This window comes from Artemia sp. Qi Xiang Cuo, chromosome 11 (genome assembly GCF_049724085.1).
Source record: "Artemia sp. Qi Xiang Cuo chromosome 11, ASM4972408v1, whole genome shotgun sequence".
NCBI lineage: Eukaryota > Metazoa > Arthropoda > Branchiopoda > Anostraca > Artemiidae > Artemia > Artemia sp. Qi Xiang Cuo.
In genome coordinates, this window is record NC_142804.1 from 23,348,895 (window position 1) to 23,372,650 (window position 23,756).

At 37.1% G+C, this 23,756-nt stretch overlaps 1 protein-coding gene across 3 annotated transcripts in view; it reads right to left on the reverse strand.

Moving 5' to 3' along the window:
* LOC148946777 (uncharacterized) overlaps positions 1–23,756 on the reverse strand; it is a 196,655-nt gene that overhangs the window by 25,067 nt on the left and 147,832 nt on the right. For all 3 annotated transcript variants that reach the window (XM_089096596.1, XM_089096597.1, XM_089096598.1), the window contains exons 7-10: positions 20,059–20,299; positions 7,088–12,619; positions 5,016–5,118; positions 3,020–3,071 (exon numbers count right to left, since the gene is read on the reverse strand). In XM_089096596.1, the coding sequence (XP_088952722.1) occupies positions 3,020–3,071; positions 5,016–5,118; positions 7,088–12,619; positions 20,059–20,299 (5,928 nt within the window). The remainder of the gene's footprint in view (positions 1–3,019; positions 3,072–5,015; positions 5,119–7,087; positions 12,620–20,058; positions 20,300–23,756) is intronic.

Here is a 23,756-nt window from a genome sequence, read left to right on the forward strand (position 1 = left end):
CGTTTATTTAGCAAATTATTATTAGTAACTTTATTTTGTCAGTGCCGGACAAAATGTAGGTAAACAAGTATTTGCTAAAAATATATAACTTGGAATGGAATTCGTTATGAAACTTAAAACATAATAAAAGCATAAATAGCATACAAAAATTGAAAAGATATCCGAGAATAAACTGAATTTGTAAAATAGGAAAGCGGTCTAGAATCATTAACCACATGACAATGTTAGAATTTTTTTTTACCATCGTGTTCAATCAACAATGAATCAAACACAGTTCTGATCAACAATGCTTCTTTTTGTGGGAAATTCTCGCCAACATATGCTGGCAAGTTTTCTACTGCATCGCAAAACAACGTCTTTAAAGACAAAATATCCAAACTTTGCTTTTTATCTTGTTTTTTTAAAGATACTTTTAGCTTACGGTAAAAATAAAAAGAAGAAAAAGGAAAGACCTTCGTTTAGTAAGTTGGCAAATTGGTGCGTCTTCATTGAAAGCTCTGGGATCAAGATTTCTAAAGAGCATAAAAAGTTATTCCAGCGCATAAATGAGCTTTTTTTTCTCTATAATGGTATCCAGGTAACAACAAATTGTCAATAACAATCGCCATAATTCATATGTGAAGTTCTTGTCACTATTGATGAAGTAAAAAACTTTTTTTCTTTTCTATTTTAGCAGTCAAATATTTGTCATAGATAATAAACACCTGCGCTGCCACAAAATAGATCAATTCCAGATAATGAAGAGAAAGTACAAAAACTTACACCAAGAAATATCAATGATTCTGATACCAGGGGTGTCAATCCAGGGAAATATAGGGGGAGGGGGAGGGGCTGGAATACATTTTCCAAAACTTAGGGAGGGGCGTAATTTGTTGTTTTTTATACCAAAGAAGGAAAATACAAAAGAAGGTATTTTTCGCAATCTAGAAGGGGTAGGCAAAAATCTTGGGAGGGGGAGGGGGCGAATTCCTTGCCCAGTTGACGCCAGTGACTGATAATGTAAAGGATTCTTTAAAATAACAAAAAGGAAATTGTGAAGGAAGAGCCAGTCAGAGTTTATTATTATTATTGTCTGTAATAGTAATCTAGAAGCACCATAAATAGAAGAGAATTCAAGAGCTTGAGAAAATAATACTTCCACATTGCACAGACGAATATGATACGGGAGGGGCCTCTTCAACAATCAAAATTTCGAGAATGTAACTGACAGGTCCTGTTTTCCAATTTTTTTCAATCCAAACAACCAAAAGAGATACTTAGGTCAGCAATTTGATTTTAGCATTAAAACATGAGAACTATTAAAAATAGTTCCTACAGCACAAGCTCCTACAGAGCAGAATTTGCTTCTTAAAAAAAAAAAACAACAACATAAAAACTAACAAATACAATATGTCAGACATAGATCAGTATAAAAATTTAATGAATCCAGCAAAATTTAGATTACACGAATAGAATAACCAAAATTAGCAGAACAACTTTACATGAGGAACAGTAAAAAGGGTGAAGAAGAGAAAAGAAGGAAGATGGGGGGGAGTCTTCCATATCTTTCCTTTGAAAACGTTATTGAGGCATAAATGGCAGTTCTGTTTAAGTAGAACGACAGAGGAAAGGTCTGAGGGGGAGGGGGCGAGAGAGCATCTCTAATTAAAGTGAATACACAAAATTAGCATAAGGATAAAGATCCTCCTGAGTCATTGCTGGCGCATGGGACATCGAATTGACGTTTGAGTTGTTGGGTCTTTTTTAAAGGGACAAGTAACAAGCTTGTCGCCCAACCTTGCTGTGGCGGGGATAGAACCCCTTGCCCTGTATTGCCAAGCAGAGCATCAATCCACTGTGTTAAAACTAGAAAAAAAACCTGCATACTTAATGAAATCAATCTATACATTCTAGAGCATTTTTTTTCTATTAATATTAATCCCAACATCGTTTTTATCAATAGTATTTTTTACTATTTTTGGTTTATAACACTTTACTTAAAGATTCTTTTATTATTTTTTTTTAGATTGCTTGTTATATTTAAAGTTTTTTTTTTCCAGTAAAGATGTTCATTTTCAGTATTTCATACTTTCAATATCAACAAAGTCGCTGACAAGTAAACTTCCCTTTCTAATATTTCACTCGTTTAAAATTTCAGCGTCGATAAAAATGTTTGCTTATTGATCAAATAGTTCGATTATAGTCTTTTCAAACAAAGAGACTACCTTAGTTCGATCGGTTTTCTGGTGTTTCTCCTGTTTTAGGTTCTATTTCTCTGAGATAATGTAATTAGTATTAGAAAATATGGCTCCGATTCAAGTCCAACTTTTTTACCTTCTTGCAACAAAAATTTACGATCACTACCAGATCAGCGCCAATAAAAGTTTAAAAAAAAGGAGACGTGGCTTGCAAAGGTGAAATAAAACCTGGAGCCAATCTGGAGCCTCTCCTAGAAAATAGAGGGTGTTAGGCCTGTAATTAGATTGACCTAATGAGGCCAATCGCTAGTGACCGTGTCAATTAGAGACTTGCCGACACCTACTGGGCACCGTGGTGAGCCCTAATGAAGCTTGAAAATCACACCGTAAACTACATTGACCTGCCATAACAAAAAACAAATTAAAGAAACGAAGATGGAGATTGTTTTTTTTTTCAAGGCCAACGGAAATTCTGAACGAAACAAAACGGACACTACGGGAGGACAACTGCTCTCCTTTTCCAGAACTGTAAGAGAAAGTCAGAAGAAAACATCTAGAACATAAGAAGGAAAGAAGGTCACTTACATAGATTGTGCGACAGCTTTTCTTTTCTTTTTTTTTTTACAAATCGTAGATATTGGTGAGTGGTTCGCTTATGAAATTAGGTTTTATGGCTTTTAAAACTAAGAATTCTGCTAATTTTTCAATTTTTTCTTTTTTTGGGAGGGGGGGGGGGTCTGCGTTGTTCAGTTATGAATTTTTTAGTTCTTCTAATTTTGGTTTTTATTTGTTGTTTTCATCTGCTGTATGCTGTTTAATCGGCATAAGAAAATTTTAATTACCTTTCGTGTGTATCAGGTGTCGATGGTCTGGTAATAAGCGATGCCAGAGAATCTGAAAGACAAAAGCAATTTTATGAAAGGAGATTCCTGAAAACATATTACTGAAAAGATAGTGTTTTTTAATTAGAAAAAACTTTGTAGGCGATTCATAGTTACAAGATAAGATATGCTGTCTAATACAAATTGTATACATAAAAAACTGTTTTATCTTACAGGTTGGATAGGAAATGCTTTTATGTGCTGGCTCATAGAAATAAGATTGGCCAGTTTTCAGAGTTTGTGACTGTAACTTTATAACTCAGAGATCTCATTTCTTGTTTTTATTATTTGTTTTATTTTTATATTATATTTATATTTTTTATTATATTTTCGTTTTATTTTTATTTATTGCCCACCTTCCTTTTTCATTTTTTTTTTTTTTAATGATAAGCAATTAAATTAGTAACCGTTGCTAAAAAGAAATGAATAACCAAACGAATAACACAACTCTGAGCCGAGACTGATACAAGAAAAAGAATAACACTAAAAATAAGTATAAAACCGGAATGTAAACAAAATAGAATTAATGAAAACGAAAGGAGGTAAAAACACACATAGGAGAATTAAGTTTTTTTTTTTTTTTTTTTTTTTTACAAAATTTTTTTTTAGTTTAAGACCAAATTGAGGGTATCAAATTATAGAATCGACACTACACTTTTTAATGACTAAAAATCTAGAAATTTTACGAATTTTTGGCAAGATGGATTGATATAAATAAAAGAAATGCTACATAGTTAAACCAGACCGAGGCCAGGTGTGCAAGTGCTGATTATTGTAAATTTAGGCAACACTGCACACAATTAAATTTGATCCAAGCCAGGAGGCACAGTCTCCACCCTTCTGGATCTACCACTGTGCCAAAACCCGTTTCATCAAATTAGGGCAAAGAAGGAATGACCGAATATCCTGAACTAAGCCAAGACAAGATTATGAACATTATCAGATGTGTTGATAGATGACAAAAACAGATTTTAATAAGGCGGGTGGAAACACGAGTGTTCACCAGTGCATTAGCCTTAAGTGTTTTAACGCTATACCAATAGTACTGAAACACTTCTGGAAGCTCTGTATTTTAGTCATAAATATCAAAGAGCATTTTTCTCTCCTAGCTTCAGAACTATGTAAATTAAAGGTAAAATTTTCAACAGAGCAAAAACAAGTAAGGATAACTGAAGTACAAAAAATAGAATTGACGATTAAAACTGGGTAATTTGATTGCTTAAAGTACCAAGGACAACAAAAAGAAAATATTTTGTGCCCCTTGGCTCCATCTTTCATACCCGAAAATCGGATTTTTTTACAGCTTTTCTTTGGTTGTTGTTATAAACTATTAAGATGTTTTCCCTACAAAAATTGTATCCTTAGTGCCACACTCTTCAAAAAACTCATGAGGACCCACATGCACATCTTACACTACTATATGGAGCCCGTAGCTCTAAGACATCAAGTAGCTAATATTGAGAAATTGAATATAATATTCAAGCATAATTAATTTTTAATTATAATTATTTTTAGACTCCCTTTATGCAACACAACATTTTATGAGTTTTTTACGTTTTTTTTGTAACCTCCCCCTCCCCCCTGAAAAAAAATCCCTGTGTTAATTTGTTTTATTTTTCTGTATTATGTAAGGGATGTTAATTTTTACCGAGTGTTGCAAACAGAAGCACTACTGAACGCACAAATTGTTCTTTTTCTTCAAAATCATTAGGCAAGAGACTTTGGGCGGAAATCTGGATCTCAGGAGACGAGCGAGTCACTATCCTCGACTGCGATAGAGGGCTGTGGCAATCATAATTGTGACACTATTGAATGTCACACTATTGTGTGACATACTATAAGTGTCACACTATTGTGTGACACTTGTTTCGTAAAAAGAAACAAGCGGAAACTTTCCTTGTTTGCAAGTTTAGATTTATTGAAACTAAGTTGGATTGCTTAAGAACGTGTTCATTACCTTGTAAAGCAGGATTAAAGTGTTTTCCGGCCAACATTTCTGGAAGTTTCGAGTTCAAAGTTGCTTGCGGAGTAGAGGTCTGCGACGAAGAAGGAAGACCAGTCTATAATAATTAAAAAGCATGAGTTTAAATCCCTGTAATAGCACAGAAAAAAGAAGCACATACCGTCCTAGACCAAGGGTATCTAATATAAAATCAGTCTGAACAAGGTTATCAGCTTCGGAAATTTATGCCAAAAAAATTGTTTGTAATATTGAGTATCCTTGGGCATAATTGCTCATTTAACACATGTCATGAAGGAATATACAGTTTAAAGTGCAAGGAACAATTACCAAAGAAGTCCTTTTGTTACCTGGTGTGATAAACAAGCATCTAACATGACAGACAGGATACGGAATTTCAATACCTAAGCACATAGTACTTCACAGGATCATTAGATGCCAGTACATTTTTTTATATCAATTAGATAATGGAGTTCGACAGTCTTATTAGAATTAAATATCTATGTCTCCGACTTAGACCATCAAGTTTTAGATATCGACCAATGCCTGCACAAATAAGGAAGACTTCTGCAGAGAATTTGATATATCCATTTTTAATTAAGTTCTACTTCATATTACAGAAATAAAATTAATACAATGTAGGCTCACAAGTTCTTTGTGCAGTTTCGTGGAATATAGATTTGAATAAAGCAGATAGATTTTGGTTGTTAATGTATAATCAAAACCTGGTCTTCGTGGCCAAATTATTATTTTCAGCTTCTTTTTCTCCTGCCCAAATACATCGAATAGACCCGCCGGCAACCTTTTAGGGAAAAACAAAGTAGAAACGGAAAGAGTAACATATAAACACGCGGCTGAAAGAAAAAAAATAAAGCAAAACCACAAGAAAAAGCAAAGAAAACAAAAAATAAGGAACAAAGGTAGAGTAACAAAAAGTAGATCAATGCTCATGTAGCTGGCTTCGAACAATATTTTTTTTTCATTTTTGTCTAAAAACCATAAAATCATAAAATGTGTACCTCACCCAAAAGTTATAAAATAATTGTGTGTATAGTCTTGTTTTAAAGAGGATCATAGAACTGCTTAATTCATTTGATTATTGGGAAGTCCGTATTTCCAAATCATTCCTTCCATCTTCTTCGAACATTTTGAATAACATGATGCTAGAATGCATCATGATTGTTACAATTGCAGAATGTTACATTTATTACAGTTTCAAGATTTTTGCCCAAAGTCTTTGCTCAACCGATTTTTAATTGTAAAGCGAGCTCTATAAAGATTGGAGAAATACAAGAAAAATTACTCTAAACGAGGGCGGAGCATAAAATTATTGCAATTTTGTTTTCTCTTTCAAACAGAAAAAAATTGTTTGCAATGCGTTCTTCATTTTTAATTGAAAAGTTTCACTTTCAGTGAATAAAACGCTCACAAACACAAGGAAAGCAAAAATAAGAGAAAACATGACCCTGAGCATGAGAGGGTGAAAGAGAAAGAGAGAAAGAGAGGGGGGAAGGGAAGAGAAAGAAAGAGAGGGTGAAAAAAACACGAGATTCACTTTAGAAGATTGAAGAAAACTTGTCAAGGGTAATATTTCAGGCAGAGAAATCAACTTCAATATCAGAGCCCTGTTAATTCGAATTAATTACTTTAAAACATGGTCTTTTCAGAGATATTTTAAAGCTAGAGACTGGTATTCTCACAAAAGCAATTTTCAGATGTGCTCCAAAAGAAAAGACCAAGGAAAATGTTAAAACTTTTCTTCTATATAAGGATTAATGTAAAAAGGACAGTGCTTGACTTAAACATCAAAAATGTAGACATAAATCATCCATTAATAAAAGTTAAATAATTTGACTTAATTTCTAATAGTTACAGTTGTAAATATAATTTCAGCTTAGTGCCAAAAAATTGGAATATTATGAAAACAAAAGACTGTTATTTAGGAAAAAGCATATTAATAGACTACTATCTCCAGAAATTATTCTCCAGGAAAATTCATGACTCAATTCAGAAGCAGAGGCTGAAAAATTAAAGGAAATATTTAGAATTAATAAAAGCTACATACTCACCATCACAATTTTAGTGACAGCCATAGTAGGAGTTCCATCTGCAGACTCATCAATGGTCAGGCCTTGCTTCAACTCGCTTTTGTCAATAGTCTTCGATCCAACAGGTAGAGAAAGATGTTGATGCGGAAGAGGTGAAACATCTATATCAAGGTTATTGTGTTGTTCATGAAGTTTTGCAATGGCTTGTTCTGAATGTTTTTGACCCTCATCTTTGCGATTTTCTGAAACAATATTTGGCACCTTGGGCATATCATCACATGACAGAATATCTTGTCTCGATTGTAAGACGGTTGGTCCTGTTTTCGGTTGACCTGTGACGTGAGTGGGTTTGAGTTCCTGTACGTTAGGGTTTTGAATAGACTGCCCTGGAACTGATTGTGAGCCTGCGACATTAGCAAAAACAGTCGACGACAGTATTTGCTGTTGCGGCTGAACTCTCAATTGCTGGTTGTGCTCTACAGATGGTAGCATGTCTGTGCAAACAGTTTGCTGCCCATTTTGCAAGTTCATCATAATGTTTTGCTGGGTCATTAACAAAGCTGAATCACTCTGGACTTGACTCAAAATAGGTAATGTTTGATTGTTCTGCTGATTCTTCAGGGTAAATTGCTGCTCTACTTGAGAATTCTGCAAATTAGCTGGTAAACTAGCAGCATTTGAGTTCTGCTGAAGAACCTGCTGATTTTGCTGATGTTGATTAGCTTGTGCGATGTTTTGAGTGGGCGTGGTTTGAAATTGCTTTTGTTGTTGATTGGTATGGATGACATGTTGAAGAGTCTGCTTTTGCAAGGTGCCAAGCGGAGGTTGCTGAGCCTGAACAGGATGTCCAGCTCTAGAATGTAAGGATAGGTTCTGCTGAAGACTCAGAGGAAGGTTCTGCAAAACATTATGCTGTAATCCTGGAGTGATATTAGTTAAAATGTCATGTTTTGGAAGAACATTCATATCTTGTTCATGCAAGTAAAACCCTTGTTGGTGCTGACCTTGCATCTGGTTCCACGAAGCTTGCTGATTCGCAAAAACTTGATGTACAGGTTGCTGTACATTCTGTGCCATTTGACTAGGAGGATTAAAACTCGGCGGCTGGTCTTGATTACCACGGTTTGATGGCTGTTGTGACGGCTGAAATTGTGAAACATTTTGTCTTTCCTCAGGAACAGAGCTCACGGAAATCACACTGCCCTGCGAGGATTGTCTAGAGAAAACGGGGTTTTGACCAAAATAAGGCTCATTTTGAAGAGATTCTTGAGATTGTAGTACTTTTTGCTTACGAAGTGTTTCTGGGACCTGAGGCAACTGAATGTCTTTGGCAGGGATACTTTGGTTAAAGCGTGAGTCCTGGTGATGGTTAGGCGTGGATGACTTGAAGTGTTGGATATCTGAACCTGTAACATTGGCAAGATCTTTCTTTGAAGTGTCAAGGGAAGCAGCTTGCAACAGATTATTTTGTTGATAAATGTAGGCAAGTTGACTCAAAATCGGAGTATTTTCGTTCCCACAATAAACCTGATGAGAAGCAGCAGCCGAAACTTGAGAGGCGTCACAAGACAGTGGTCGCTGAGGGACAGATGGTTGAGTAGAAGACCAAGAAAGATTATTAGGTAAGAAAATTTGCTCGGAGCCATTCTGTGATTGGGAAGAAAGTTGTTGATGTTGTAAAGGTTTTTGAATATCATAATTCACATTTCTTGAATCATGACATTCGCCAGCTCCTGCAGATTGAGCTTGCGCCTGCTGATAGTCTTGAGTCTTAGTTTCTGCTTCAACTGGAATAAGGTTGGCCATAGCCCTATTCAACTGGTTTGACAAGTGTAATGCATTTTGAGGGTCAGTACAATGGTTTATTGTACTAGCAGAGACTGAATCCCCAGGAGGAAACATTTCTGTCGAGGCACCAGACTTTTGAATATAGAAGTTTGATGTACCCTGCGTAGGCAGAGCGTTTTGAAGTGGGATGGTACTTCGCTGGTTCGATTGGTTACCTTGTGGCGCCTGTTGTTGCGACTGCTTTGACATTTCCATTTCACGATGATTTACCATATTTATATTTTGTTGATAATAATTCTGAGACATTGATAACAAGCTATTCAACATCTGTTGCTGATCACCAGAGGCTGATCCAGGGGGAAAGCCAAAATTCCCAGGCTGTTGCATCTGGAGAAGCGTGATTATCAGCTGCTGTATAAGTAGTGGGTTCAAGGAAGGTTGAAAACCAAACTGGGACTGAAAATATTGAGCTTCAGAAAGTTTGATATTTTCTGGATATGCAACCATAGTTTGAGCATTAGGCCTTGGAACAGTGCCTTGTGGATCTGAAATATGCAGTTTCTGAACTGATTCATAATCAGACGACCGTCCTATATTAGTCTGAGACGTCAAAAACTGGTTTTGCTGATTAGAATACAGCGATGGAAGGGAGTTCGTAGCGAAGTTTTGCTGTGATTGCTGCTGCGAGTTGAAGGGGCTTGGCTGAGACATGTTACTAGGTGCTAAGCTGTTCAAACTAGCAGACACATTAGGCTGCACGTTCTGATCAAATTCCTTCTTTTGTTGTTGCGATTCTAAAGGTTTGGCTTGCACTTGAGGGGACGCTTCATTAGCGGTTTCTATTGATGGATAGGAATCAGGATAATATGACTGTTGTTTCATGTACTGGGCCTGTTTACCTTGATCAGAATGATATTGAGCGTTAAATTGTTGACTTGAACTACTAGAACGTAACTGGTTGTCATCACACAGTGCTTCGATAGGACCCCATGTGGCAGTACGATCATTACAGGAAGATTGGTTTTGATGAAAAAAGGTTTGCTGCGACACTTGATTGATTTGTTGGAGTTGGCAAGAATTTTGTAACCCATTTGACATGCCAGAAGATATATTTGGAGGACCCGTTTGCTGCTTAGAATATGCAGGATAATTTGCTTGGTCATTTACACGTTGCTGATTCGCCTGCTCAAACTGAAGTTGTCTATTATTCTGTTCAAACTGCTGCCGTTGGCTACTTTGGTCCTGACTTTGTGATTCATGAGCAGAATATTGTGTGCGTCCAGAAATATTCATCACTGTTGGAACATTCGAAGCATAATTGAAATCCTGAGCAGTGATTTGTTGTTGATATGTTTGATTGAGGCCCATTTGCTCGTTAAATGAAGATTTTACAGTTTCTTGCAACTGTGATGTAGTCTGAACAACATGAATTTTAGAAGAATTTTGTGAAGATGTCAATATTCCTTGTTGGTAAGGCAATCCTTGGATATTTGTAGTCTGTTCACTTTTAGGTTTCTGGTGATATTGCTCTACCAAATGAGGACAATTTTGCACTTGCCCAGGGGATAAGCTAAAATTTGCTGGTTTCACTGAGCTTTGTGGAGCAGTTGAATCATTTTGATACGGATGTACAAGTGTAGACTTAAAGTTTTCTGAAGTACATACTGGTGCTGCATTATGAGGAATCGAAAAGGATGAATTGAAAGTGCTAACGTTGGGTTGCGACTGGTACACAGGAGCAATGGGGTCTGACAATGTCCGTGGGCAGTTTGGCAAGATCCCCTGTTTGGAATAAGCACTATTCTGAATCGGCTGTTGACTATAAGATGAAGAGCTCGGTAGCAACTTATAAGTTGATTGTGAATTTAATGCTTCTATATCTGGCAAACTCAAAATGGTGCCCTGTTGGCAAGGAGATTCTCTAACTGAATTTCGTTCTGGTTGTAATTTCTGAATATCGTGTTGATTTCGGACCAACTGCTCTTTTGTCAGAATATTATTTTGCCCAGGGTCACTAGGTAATTTGGAAGACACTTCCTGAACACTTGGATTTACCGGCAAATTAGGCATTGGGTTATTTGGCTGGTTTGATCGAACAGCCTCGGATAAGCTTAGTGTTGATGAACTCGACGATAAATCAACTGGAGAATAAAAGCGATTATCAGACAACTGATGTTGAAATCCAGCAGGTTGAATATTTTCCAATCTTTGCTGCATGCCCACTTGATGATGAACTTCCGGAAGACTAGCAGCGGACACAAAAGCCAATGTCGATCGACTAGAGCTGAGGTCTTTTTGAGAGTCCAGAGGTTGTTTTAGAGGTTGAGGGACTGGCTCTTGTGGAAGAATATCAGGTAAGCTCACAGTTGAAGAATGAAGAACATTTAATTGGACAGGTTCATTAAATTGACCTTGCAAACCTAATACTTGTTGCTGCAATAAAGCATTAGGTACTTGGTATGATGGCATTGCTGTCTGTTGCACATTGGCTACTTCAGGAAGACTTACAGTTGACTTGTGATAGTCATATTCTTGGTTCAATTGGTCAGTTGGCTCTTTCTGCGAAGCATTTAAGCTCAGCTCTTGTTTGAGCGCAATTAACTGCTGGGCTTCAATTGATTCATTTGGGTAATTCTGCGGAGGGTTTGTGACATCAGGCTTATTAAATGTCCGGATATACTGAGGACCTTCTTCAGTTTTCCGGCTAAGTGACTGGCCATACCCTTCCTGATAGACATTATTTCCTTGAATTTGTGGTTTGACAGCATTACTGAAGGAAACATTGGCATTTGCACAACTAACTGTATCTTGAGACACTGATGAATAATTTTGAAGCTGGGCTTGTAAAGGAACTGTTTCGAATTGTGAAGTCCCATTAGAATAAGTTTTGTTAGAATTTTCTAAAGCTCGATTATTCGCTTCACCAACAGATTGTGCATACTGATAATGCCCCGTTAAATTATTATTTGCAGGAGGCATAGTGGTATACTGGCTAGAACCAGGGGTTACATTTGGTAGGTAGCTTTGTTGATGAATTACTGCAGTTTCATTGACATTTTGACTTTTCTGATAAGCAGATGCCTCAGGATTAGTTTTACTTTCAAAATCCTTGGTGTAAGGAAGAGTTTGACCAGAATAGAACTCCATACTTTGTCGTCTTTCATTCAAGGTGCTAACAGTGGGTGGTTGTTGAAAATTTGTTTGCACACTTTGATAATCTTTGTCCACTTTAGTCACTGTAGGTGGAAGATTCTCGCTAATGGCCTTTATCTGCTGAGGTTCTTGCTGATATTGTGGTTGATTTACTGCTGGTACTCCACGAACGGCAGAAACAGGCATAATTTTCTCTACATTATTCACAAAGGGTTTCTTTTCATGAGGGGATAACGGTCCAGTGTCAGGTGAAAAACACTGCGCTGAAGTCGATGGCATTTGATGGTTCATCATTTGCTGATTAGTTGAAGTCATTAGTTGCTGCTGGCATTGGCCCTCTTTAGAGACGATTTGAGGTTGTTGTTTCACATGAATTCCGCTTGGCTCCTGTTTCGTAGCAGATGCCGGCTTAACTGGAGTCGGTTCAAGGACTAAATTAGCAGGGATCTGTTTATTCGTGAGTTGTTGCATAAGCAGAACAGGTCCTTTTTCTTCAGGAATGCCACATCTTCGACGGCGATCACGTTTCAAGCATTTCACAACAGATATTCTCAATTCCATATGTCTTTTAACAAGCTCGGCGGCTTTTGGGGGGAGGTACTGCACTTTGACCTAAAAATAAATATAATCTTTATTTTACACTTTATTTCAACACCCAAAACAAATCAAAATGCACATATTTTGCAATATTTATAACGAACAAAGTAATACTATTTCGTTTTTTTTTTCATGGGCATGTTGGAGCCCAAAAATTCTTTTTACAGTCAGTAACGAGCAATGTGACCGATTTCAACAAGATCCGGAGGTCATGGAGATACAGCGTCAAGGTGAATGGGATGTACACTGTTGTTAGAGGATCAAGCAAGAATAGCCGCAGAATAAACCCTACGGAAAAATTTATACACGAAAATCTTTACCTTAATATATATGTTTATCATATGGTAAAAATAACTTAGACATGCCTAGTAAATTTTCCTGTACGTATCCAAAGAATAGGAAAGTGACCTAGATATGACGTAATGAAATTTTTGTATTTCTTTTGAATTTTTCAGAGGTTGCACGGCTATTTTGATGGAGCTCGGTCCCGATTGCTCATGTTTAGTTACGGAGCTTTCGAAATGTTCCAGCATTAAAAAAAATCCCGATGGAAATTACTGAGCATATCACAGTGCCGCATGCAAGCGTCAAGTTATTTTGGCAAACTTACACTTCCAAAAATGTGTATAATACAAATCAGGAAAATATACAACAAACATAAAGAATTATGAAAAACAGTCAAATAAACTGTTCACATTTGGGGAAAGGGGCATGTGGCTGCCTTGTTTAGGGATGTACATAAGATTGCATTATTATTAATTTAACCTTATAATTTTGATATAGAACAAATATTTTGACAAATGATATTTTAAAGACAGCTTTTTATAGACATATTTCGATAAATTAGGACCTGGAAAATACTGTCAGGCTCCTGCCTCCAATTCTTTTTAATTTCAGGGCTCCAAGTGCCTTGTAAAGATAGATGTGGATGTTCAGTTTTCTTTTTACCACGCATTTGACCTATGTTCTAAGCTTCTTGCTAAGTTGAGTTCTTTTGTCATTGAATGTTTCAAGCCCTAAAATTAGGAACTAGAAGCTTAAAAATGTCTTATAGGACCTTTATTTGGGCAAAAGATCCATTTATAAAGGTTCATCAAACTAGCAAGACCAACTTTCAAGCCCATGGAAAGTTAGAATCCTGGAAAACGATGGGGGATGGGTAACTAAAACAAAAAAAAAATTAAAGGGAATAATCTGGGACTGTGGGTCGACTCCTGAGGAGAAAACCAGCCAGGGACCCGCGATATAGATTATTTTGTTACTGTCAGCAGCCTATGATTCTGATAAGCATTTTTTTTTTTGCTTCACAGGATCGGATAAATGTAAATGCAAATCTGAATAGAGTAATCGTCACCCAATTCAAGCAAATTACCCCCCCCCCCTGAATACGCACAAAAAGAATCTTATAAGTCCTAAGTAAGAAATGTTAAATTTGTTCAGAGCTCGGATACCGAAGATAACGTGTTCCACATTCTATTTTTCTATTGAACGCTTTTTAAAGAATGGAATTTTAGTTGTTACTAACAGTTATTGTAATTATTTGCTTTACACACATTTGTCCGAGGGGTAACAACTGGGCATTTTGAGGGACACCTGGAGGCATGAGGCACGGAGGCACGCCGGAGGCATATTCCAAAGGGCGCAATATGTAAATATATACAGCTTGCCTGTTATTCGGTATCTGTCGAATATTTCAGCACCTTCAAAAGCGATCTTTTAAAACTTGGAAAAAATCATTTACGGGTTTATTTGGCAAGGAAAAGAACCCCCAAGACTGAAAACAACTGATATATACCTAAAGAAGAAGAACGGAAGACTGCAAGTTGTTGATATTCATGCAAAAACTAGGTAACCCTACGATGGCACTGATGGTGTCACTTTTTCCTATTACACATGCAGGGTTGCCACCCGCTCAAAAATAAAATTCCGATTTTTCTTCAAAAAAAAATCCCGGAATTACAAAAAAAGTCCCGGAAGACGGTTTTTAAGTTATACAACATAGGGCTGCGCGGTGATGACCAAAAAAGCAAGGTATAAAATTCAAAATACCGTGAAGTCTTGTTTCTAGCTGCAACGAACACCTGGTTGTCCATAGCCCTTGCATTATTTTGATGTGAAAACGTTCTAGTGGACAAGTACGTTCTATGACAAATATTTTAGGTCAATATTCTTTGCTAATGTTCTGAAAAAAAGTGTCTACGCATCCACGTTTCATCGTTATTTGAATTTCTCACCCAAGAATTTATGTCACGCTTCGCAGCCCTATTCAATATGGCTTGGCCAGCGGTAAAAGTTGCCTTTTATAACGTCTTCACACGTCCCTTTCCCTTTTATCATACCTGCTTTTCTGTTTAGTGGCTGTGCCAAGACGCACCCTTGGATATCGGATTATTAATTGTACAAAAAAAAAAAAAGGAATCTGCAGCTTTGACACTGAAAGGATCCGGAAGAAACACAGATCCCTTTTTCACGAATGTACTTAGAATCCAATTTTCAGTGTATTGAACCCAGGTCTGTAGGTATTTGAAGAGAAAATTCTTAAGTAACAGTAAGAAAAACTGTAACTACCGAGTTATTAGTAAATAACTCTAAGTAAAGCCACCAATTAAGAAAATAGCTCATTTCTCAGATATTTATTGGTACGGTTCAGTAATCATTTTCGTAATAACAGCTCCAATGACAACCCTCAAAAACTAGACAAACGAGCTTCAGTAAATCAAGCTATGCTCAGTTAGCACAAGTATAAACGCTAAGTCTTCTACTACTAAGTCTTCTACTGAGCATAACAAGTTTTCCGATGGTATTCATCGCTTTCGCTGCCCTAGATCTCGGAATGCATTCGAGACTCATAAAATTATATCAAGAACTCAAGCAAATGGGAGACGAGGGGCACACGCACTTGAGCTGGAAGGACCAGCCCCGCCGTGGGTGGCCTCCTCGTCCGTAGGAGACATGGTTCAAGATTCTGTTCAGTTCTGTGACCTCATGCATGTCGGTATTAAGGTTATTTTTGGTTTTTTTTTTGATGGGTTGGTTGTATTTTGTTTTTTTTTGTTGATTAAGGCTGGTCGTAAAAAGGGCTGAAAAAAAAAGGAAAAAAAGAAGGAAAAAAGTGCCACCGCAAGAATAGGTTTCTTCTGGACGGAGGACGCCCAGTCTACGGGAGAGCAAATAGTTTTTTTGTGTTAAAAAATTTTAAAGCTGTAAGAGTAAGCCTTTTGGAAGACCACCTTTAAAATTCAAATTCGTATTAGTGAAAATTGAAGGATATGAATTTTAAGAAATTGAGGTAAAAATGCCACCGGAAAAGCGTCTCCTAGAGGGGGAAGGACACCCTGGAACGGGGGGAGCGATAGATATTTGGCAAGAAAAAAGTTAAATGATTGTGTGCCTTCATGTCCACTAATACATTGACTGGTATATAATATTTTTTTTTTTTTTAAGTTTAGGTAATATGATAATGTAAAAAAGTTGTAAGATTTATATGTTTTTGTATTAAAATATCACCGAGTGGAGAGGAGGAGGGGAGGGGAAAAAAATAACAACTACCTCTGAAAAATGTTAAACATAATTCTTTCTGTTGACAAACAGAACATGGCGATGGTGGTGGTTATGGTCTTGAGGTTAGTTTTGGGTTTAGGTGCCATTTTTAACATGATGATTGCGATGCTGACGAGACATAAAAAAAGTGGAACCCTTTCTTCTGGATAAATGAATTCAGCTTTGTGAAGACGTCTGAGTCAAAGCCAAAGACAATGTTGGTGCCGATTTCCCTAGAAACGGGTTCTGCTGAATGCATGATATACAGGCTGGAGTCACAGTAACCCTGGTCTACCAATGCGGCAGTTAATGTGAGATCAGCATTCAGCCGGAACCACTGGCACAGAATTCCTATGTCGTCAGGGAACGGCATCGCCATATTCTGTGTGTCAACAGAGTGGCATCTTCGCCCAGACAAGTAGCCAAACTGTATGACCCACCCAACTAATACTCTCTTTCCCCTACCAATCGGTCTGTAAACGCACCATTCACCGATACGCAATTCCGATTTCACACCGACCTCTGCATTGGTTTGTGGCGACACACGTAGTCCTACTCTTCGGCCCTGGACCATCACGTGTTTTAATCGATGACTACTCAGCTTCTCAGAGCTTTCCCGCGGAAGCCATAACAACGTGGATATTTTTTATTGGTGTTATGCAGCTGTCAGAAGTCTTGACGAGAAAAAACATAGAATGCTTCGTGTTCGTCACAGGCTCACTAACCAAATTTTTCTCAACTTAGTGTTTCACTCAGTGAGCAATCACTGGCAAATCTTCAAAGATGCCGTCACTTTCCGAGCCCGATTCAGTGTCAGTCGCGGAAGCCTTTTCCTGCTTATCGGACAGAGTATTTACCTCTGAGTCATCGTCTGAGTCACTGTCGTGAAGTACAGAAAGACGAACATTCGGTACTTTGTGACCGAAAGCAGAAAGTATGTCGTCGGGTATCAAGGCTTTCATTATTCGCTGGCTTTCAATACGAGCTCGCCCTAGCTCGAGTTTGATTTCATCGTCCCCGGACAAAGAAAAATCGGACGGAACTGACAGACACAACACCAATGGATCTAACTCGCTTGGCCTTGGGCAAGGACAACTGTTCATTAGAACATTGAGCTTCAAAATCTGTTATACTTTCATATCGACGAATTCGATGTAGAAGTTGGAGGAACGAAAAGTTTATTACAGTACTGTAAGTGCTGGTTTGAGACCGCATCTTCCTAAAAAAAATCTTGACATGGCTCGCTATGCATGTCGGAGAGTTTTAAAAGACGTTCGAGCCCAAGCCGTTTGAATCGACGAATGAGAAGCACTAGGGAATGCATATTTTTCTCTAGGCAATGGTAAAGGTTTATGGTAATAAAATTCTCGTTCAAAGCATAATGTCCACTTTTTAGGACCCAGGATCTCCAATGTCGAACGGAGTAAACAACACGACCAAGTAAAGATAACCTCTCAAGAGGAGAAAGTTTGCCGTCGTAAAAAACGCGCCGTACGCTTTCCATAAGCCAAAAGATAAAACTGTGTTCCTTCGCTTCCAGGAACACGCTGTTTCAGGCGTGCCGGAGGCACAGCCGGAGGCATGAAGGAAGGGACACCTGCGACGGTCAGTTATTAGCCCCTCGCACTTGTCACAAAATTTATAAATTTAAATCTCATTAAGTGATAATTTGCATTTAACATTGTCCTTTTAAATGAAGATGGATAAATGAGCATTATAGTAAAGATAAAAAGGGATGTAGCAAGACTCACAGATAGACACCTTTTTTTTGGGGGGGGGAGAGGATTTCACTCCCTTGAATTCGTCACTGCTTTTAGATTTAGAAGCGAAAAAAAAAAATCGCACACCATTGGTGGCCCATAAATTTCGTGAAGGTTGTGGTACGGTATATAGCCCAGGCATACGACTCTCGATTATACATTTGACACTCATCCAAGACCTCACGTACCGATTAGACAGGCACGTACTTGGGAATTGTTTTCGGGAGTGCAATAACAGTATTATTTTTATAAAGGGGGTAATAATAAAAAAAAATAAGGGGAGGAGGTCCCAATAATAAATCAAAATTGACAATTTCAATAAGGAGGGCTAAGATTTAGATTAGGGGAGGAGGGTATCCCCTACCAGGCGCGTACACAGGAATTTGTTTCGGGAGGGGGGCCAATCCTTTAATTACCTGATTCGGTTAGAAGCGTAAGAAAATTATGGGAAAATAAAAAAATCGTGGGATTTCGAGGAGGGTCTGGCCTGGAGCCCCCCCCCCCTGCGTACGTGCCAGTCCCCACCCCTATCGCAGAAGTCTCTGCGATAAGGTTCGTGAGCCATTACAGTATTTCTTTGTATTGGTCTATAGAATATGGAGTATTGTTCCATAGAATATTTTGGTGCGTCTGAGAATAACATGGTTGCAGATGATTTTATTCCTAAAATACAAAAAAAAGCATTCTTTAAATGCATTGATCTTTTACTAGACGTTTTCTTCCCGCTTATTTTAGAGAAACCTTTCTTTTTGTTGACAAGATGCAGTTCAAACGCTGAACAGTCAAGTTTGTTAAAAAGAAGACCTGGCGGATTCCCCCCCCCCCCCAGAAAATTCCCGAGCGCAAAATGGAACAGCCAAAAAGAAATTAAGACAATAAAAAGATGAAGAAAACAAATAATTGCTTAAATTTTATCAATATTCCAAAATACAAAATATTCTACGCCATACATTGCGCCTATATTTTGGAATATAGGTAGAATATTCCAAAATTCTTTCTTTGCTTGATTATTTCTATTTAGCATACTTTCCTTTTGGCTGTTCAATTTTGAATATGGGAAGAAATTTCCAGGGGGGGGGGCGTCTCGATGGGAATTTTCCCCGGAGAGGGGGGGGGTCTGGAGAGGATCTTTCCGGGTGAATATGCCAAGTACAGTTAAAAAACATTCGAGTTTTACAGAAGGGCATTCATTAGTTGCTATATGGGAATCCCAGCCTCTCAATCCAATTGTCCTTATTGAATTAAACTTTAGTCCAATCATATCAGAACCAATTTTAAGCACGTAGTCTTTATTATGTAATTCATCTGGTAAAATACTATTGAGGAAATTGAACAAAAATTCCCAAAGTATCGTTCAAGGTCCAAAGGAACTGCGGCAACCCTGTTTTGTACTTATTCATTATATGCAGCCTCTCCCTAAATTACTGTTAATTTCTATTAAAATTCCATTGAGGAAACTCACATCACTTTATTAAAAACACTTTCATATCTTTAATGGCCCAAAATCTGCGATCTTATCATATTACACTGGGGATCAATAGTAGTCTCTTTCTTTTTCTGCTGACTATCAATGAGTAGACCGAACACATTTTATTAAATACCTAACCGAACCTAAATACCATCTATATATATTAAATATTTAATTAAAAAAAACATACATACAACGTAGATTTCAACTGAACCTAAGCTAATTTTCTTCAATTACTGACAGGTATGAACCGGTTATTGTCTGACGCGTAGATCCAAATTCTCGAGTGCGAACCATATAATACACAAATACCGTTTATAGAATAAGGGATACCTTAAATTTGTACTGCCAGAAAACCTGGTAATTCCATCAAGAAATATCGTAAATACTGTCATTACACAAAAACTGCGGGCACTAACATGAATCTGATTACATTTACAAAAATATAGCGTTAACAGTTATTTTATAAAGCTTCTTCTTAATTGTAAATTCATTAAATAAAAATTAAAAATAAATTGCCAAAAGAACTTGCTTTAAAAATCAATGACTTAAAAATGTTTTGACGCCGCCTTTTGTTATTTTATCCAGAGTACTAAAATACTTGAAGATAAGCCATTTTAAACTGAACTTTAATAACCTTTGGGCCCGGAGTTTAAGCTAAAGCTTATAAAAAAGTATAAATTTACCATTGCATCAACAACTTCTGCAACTGAATCCTTTTCAAGGTCAAAAGGGAAAGCAATAGCTCCTTCATCTGGATATTCAGCTCCTTTTCGATTGTTGTCCATCACTTTCAGTTGAAAGTTTATCACAGAGTTACTTGGGTCATATGCTTCCTCTCTATTTTGCACATCTATTATGAAACCAGGATCCTTTTCAGGGTCTTCAAGGAAAAACGGGTGACTCAGGACATCATGTACAGTGGGTCTGTAAAACAGGGGAATATTTCAGAAATTTCACCAAACAAAGGATCCTAGAAACTATTCTTTCAAACATAGCATAAGCAGTCAAGAATAAAACAAGAGGATAAAGAATATTCTGCATTGCTTATTAACATAAATATTGTGTTAGCCAGGTATTAAGCAGGAAAGTAATAAGTTTTTATGATCCAGAAAATACCAATTAATAAAATATCCCGTCATATTTGAATAATAAATTTATAAAATTAGCCCATTGACAGCAAGGGCGTAATTTGCTATGGGGCAGGGGCAACTGCCCACCCAGACCTCAGTTTACTCCCCCCCCCTTCTCCGCTGACACTTAGCATTAAAAAAATATCTTGTCAAAACTAAGAAAGGCCTACATAATTCAAGTATCCGCAGAAACAGACCAGTTTTCTTTGGTATAAGTATGCCTTTATGGTACTATTTGCCTCATTTTTCATTTGTTACTGTCATTTTAACTTAACTTGGGAATTCGAATTTTGACAGTGAAACATAAATGAACGCTTGATTGATAAAAAATGTATTTCAAGCAAGCTCAGGTTTGGAAGAAAAACACAAGTATAAACCACCACGTATGGGAGTGGAGGGGGACGGGGTTTGGGTCCAATATGCATCTAAAAAGTTTCATGATTTCCCCTAACTTTCCCTTGTATTCGCATGATTCTTCTGTTTGTTTGCCATTTTGGGGCACCCCAATATATTTTCCCACAGTCTTATTGCACGAAGACTAGCTAATTTAAATAGTTGCTCATTTAATATTGGATTTACGCATCCAAAATTAACAGGAAAGGGAACTATAGTTTTCCAGTGGTGACTGATACAAAAAAAAAGTTGAAGCACATAACCAGATTTTTCACATACCTGTGCACCTTTTCAAAATTTTTTTTTCTTTTTTGAAAAAAGGGACCATGGATGATTTTTCAAAATAAATACTACTGTGATTACGTTTACAGTCAAGCATTTAAGCCATAAGGTAATTAAAGTAGAAAAAACGGGGCCAAGGAGGCAGGTATGTAAGCGGAATCTTTATTCGGGGGATTAGTCAGACGGAAAAATACAGGCAAACTATATGAAAAATCCGTGAAAACCACAAGAATTTTAGGTAATTATGCATTATATCCTACACAGCGCTATAGACTGAACAAGGAAATACTACAGGAAACCAGTCAAACGGGTATTTACAATGGCTAAATGGATCGCAAAGCGTGATTTCTTATTGCGTTTATAATATTTAAACTGTTGTTTTTTGGGGTTTTGGGGGGGGGTAGGTACCTAGGTTAGGTTACGTATATAATATATGCTATGATTTACCCCCCCCCCTCTGATGTGCAAATATATTGCGTAGGATATAATGCAAAAGTACCGAATTTTATTTTCTGCGCGGTATGAGCCCAGTGGCGTCAATTCCAAAAAATCAGGGAGAGGCAGGGACATTTTTTTCTAACGAGAATACCAAAGAAATGCAATTTTCATTGAAATTACCAAAAAGATATTTTTCAAAATGCAGGGGTGGTGGGTAAAAATTTCAAGAGGGCACGTGCCCCCCCCCCATTGACACCACTGTACAAGCCAGGAGCATCCCTGCTTAAATGCCCACTAGAGTACGGATGCGCGTTTATTATTCGTTTCTTTCTTTTCTTGTTGTTGCTGTTTTTTCCAGGGATGATCGTATCGAACCAATGGTGCCAGAACATCGGGAGATGGCTCATTCAAACGGAAATTAAAAGTTCTAGTGTTCTTTTATGTTACTATAGTAGTTATGTTAGCATATTATGTCCAGCATAGTTGGAAGACTCAATAACTATGGAGATAATATTACCATCCGCAGCCCCCAGGGAAAGGAGTTCCAGCTATAAAATTTGCCCATTGTTTACGTATAGTATTTGTTATTAGGAAGTATGCGTATATTTTTCGTGGTGACTTTTCTGCTAGGGGGATTTTTCCGTGGAGGTGGAGCAGAATTTCCAATCATTATTAAAAAAACGACCAGAAATTAAATAAAAACACAAGTTTTGCAGCAACATTAAAACTTAAAACGAACAGAAACGTATATGAGGGGGTTGCCCGCTCTTCAACACCTCACTCTTTACGCTAAAGTTTGAATTTTATCCCAATTCTTTAAGAGCAACTTCTTAAACACAAGGGTCGTTTAATTAGGACAATAAGAAGTTGTTTTTTTTTAGTACTAAAAACTTTAGCGTGAAAAGCCGGGTGTTGAAGAAGGGGTAACCCACCTCATACACGTAATATTTTCTGTTCGTTTTACGTTTTAATGTTGCTCCTTACTTTCAGTTGAAAAAACTTGCTTTTTTATTTAATTACAAAATAAAGAAGGAATACGTTAATAATATTCACCAAGCAACATTTTTAGGGGATGGAGCGCTAAAATATTTTTTAGAGGGGTCAGATACAAGCATTTAAACAAAGTTCGATGGGAAAGGATAAAACTTAAAACAATGGCAAAAAATACGTGAATAATTATATGGGAAACATGACAAATTATAATAAAAATCGTAAAAGTACCGAGAATTTACTGAGGCAAGGGCAAGAAAGTCCCCTCCGCACCAGTAATCATACACCTAGTGACATACATATTGCGTTTTTATACCCTAAAATCTGGAATTTAACGGATTTAGTATTTCTCAAAAAACATCCATAGATTGACAGAAGAGGTAAGATTTATATCCTCCATCCTTCTGTGATGCTTATAGGCGTGAATCCGTCAAACAATAATGTTCATATTGATCAGTATTACTTCGAATAGTGTTAAAAAAAAAATAAGTCCGTGAAATTAAAAACACCGCCACGCTTCTTAATAAATAAAGGGCATATGTTTAATTTTAAAGTTTGGAGAGGGTGAAGGATCCCCTCTCTCATAGATCTAAACTACAGTTAACGAATAAACAAATATTCATACTGTCTACCTATGTTCTGTATTCACAATGTAATTTGAATGGTGGTATCGAAAATCTAGAAACTTATCCATTTTCGATTATACTTGATAAAACACAGTCAAATGCGGGTCAACAACTGAACTCAGTCAGGTATGACCTCAATCAACTAACTATGAAATGACAGACGTTTACCAAATCCCGGGGTCAAATTGCAAATTAGGAGATCGAACACTAGTATTTCGTTAGATTCATAATTGGGGCGTTACTTAAAGCGTTCATACAAATAATAAACGGCAGTGCTTCATTTAAAACAAGGTAAATATTGCAGAATCCAAATCCATGTTTCTGTGTGCTTTGTAATTTGTTCTGTTGATGATTTCTTTATTTTTCATAAATTTTTGTGTATATAGGGCTTTTGAAATGCACGATCTATTGCAGCAAAAAATAACATTCAATCCTAAACATAGCCTATTTAGGCTATGTTTTATGCTTGACCAGGGCTGGACAGCCCTGAATTCCAAAGGAAAGAATGCTTGCAAACAAGAC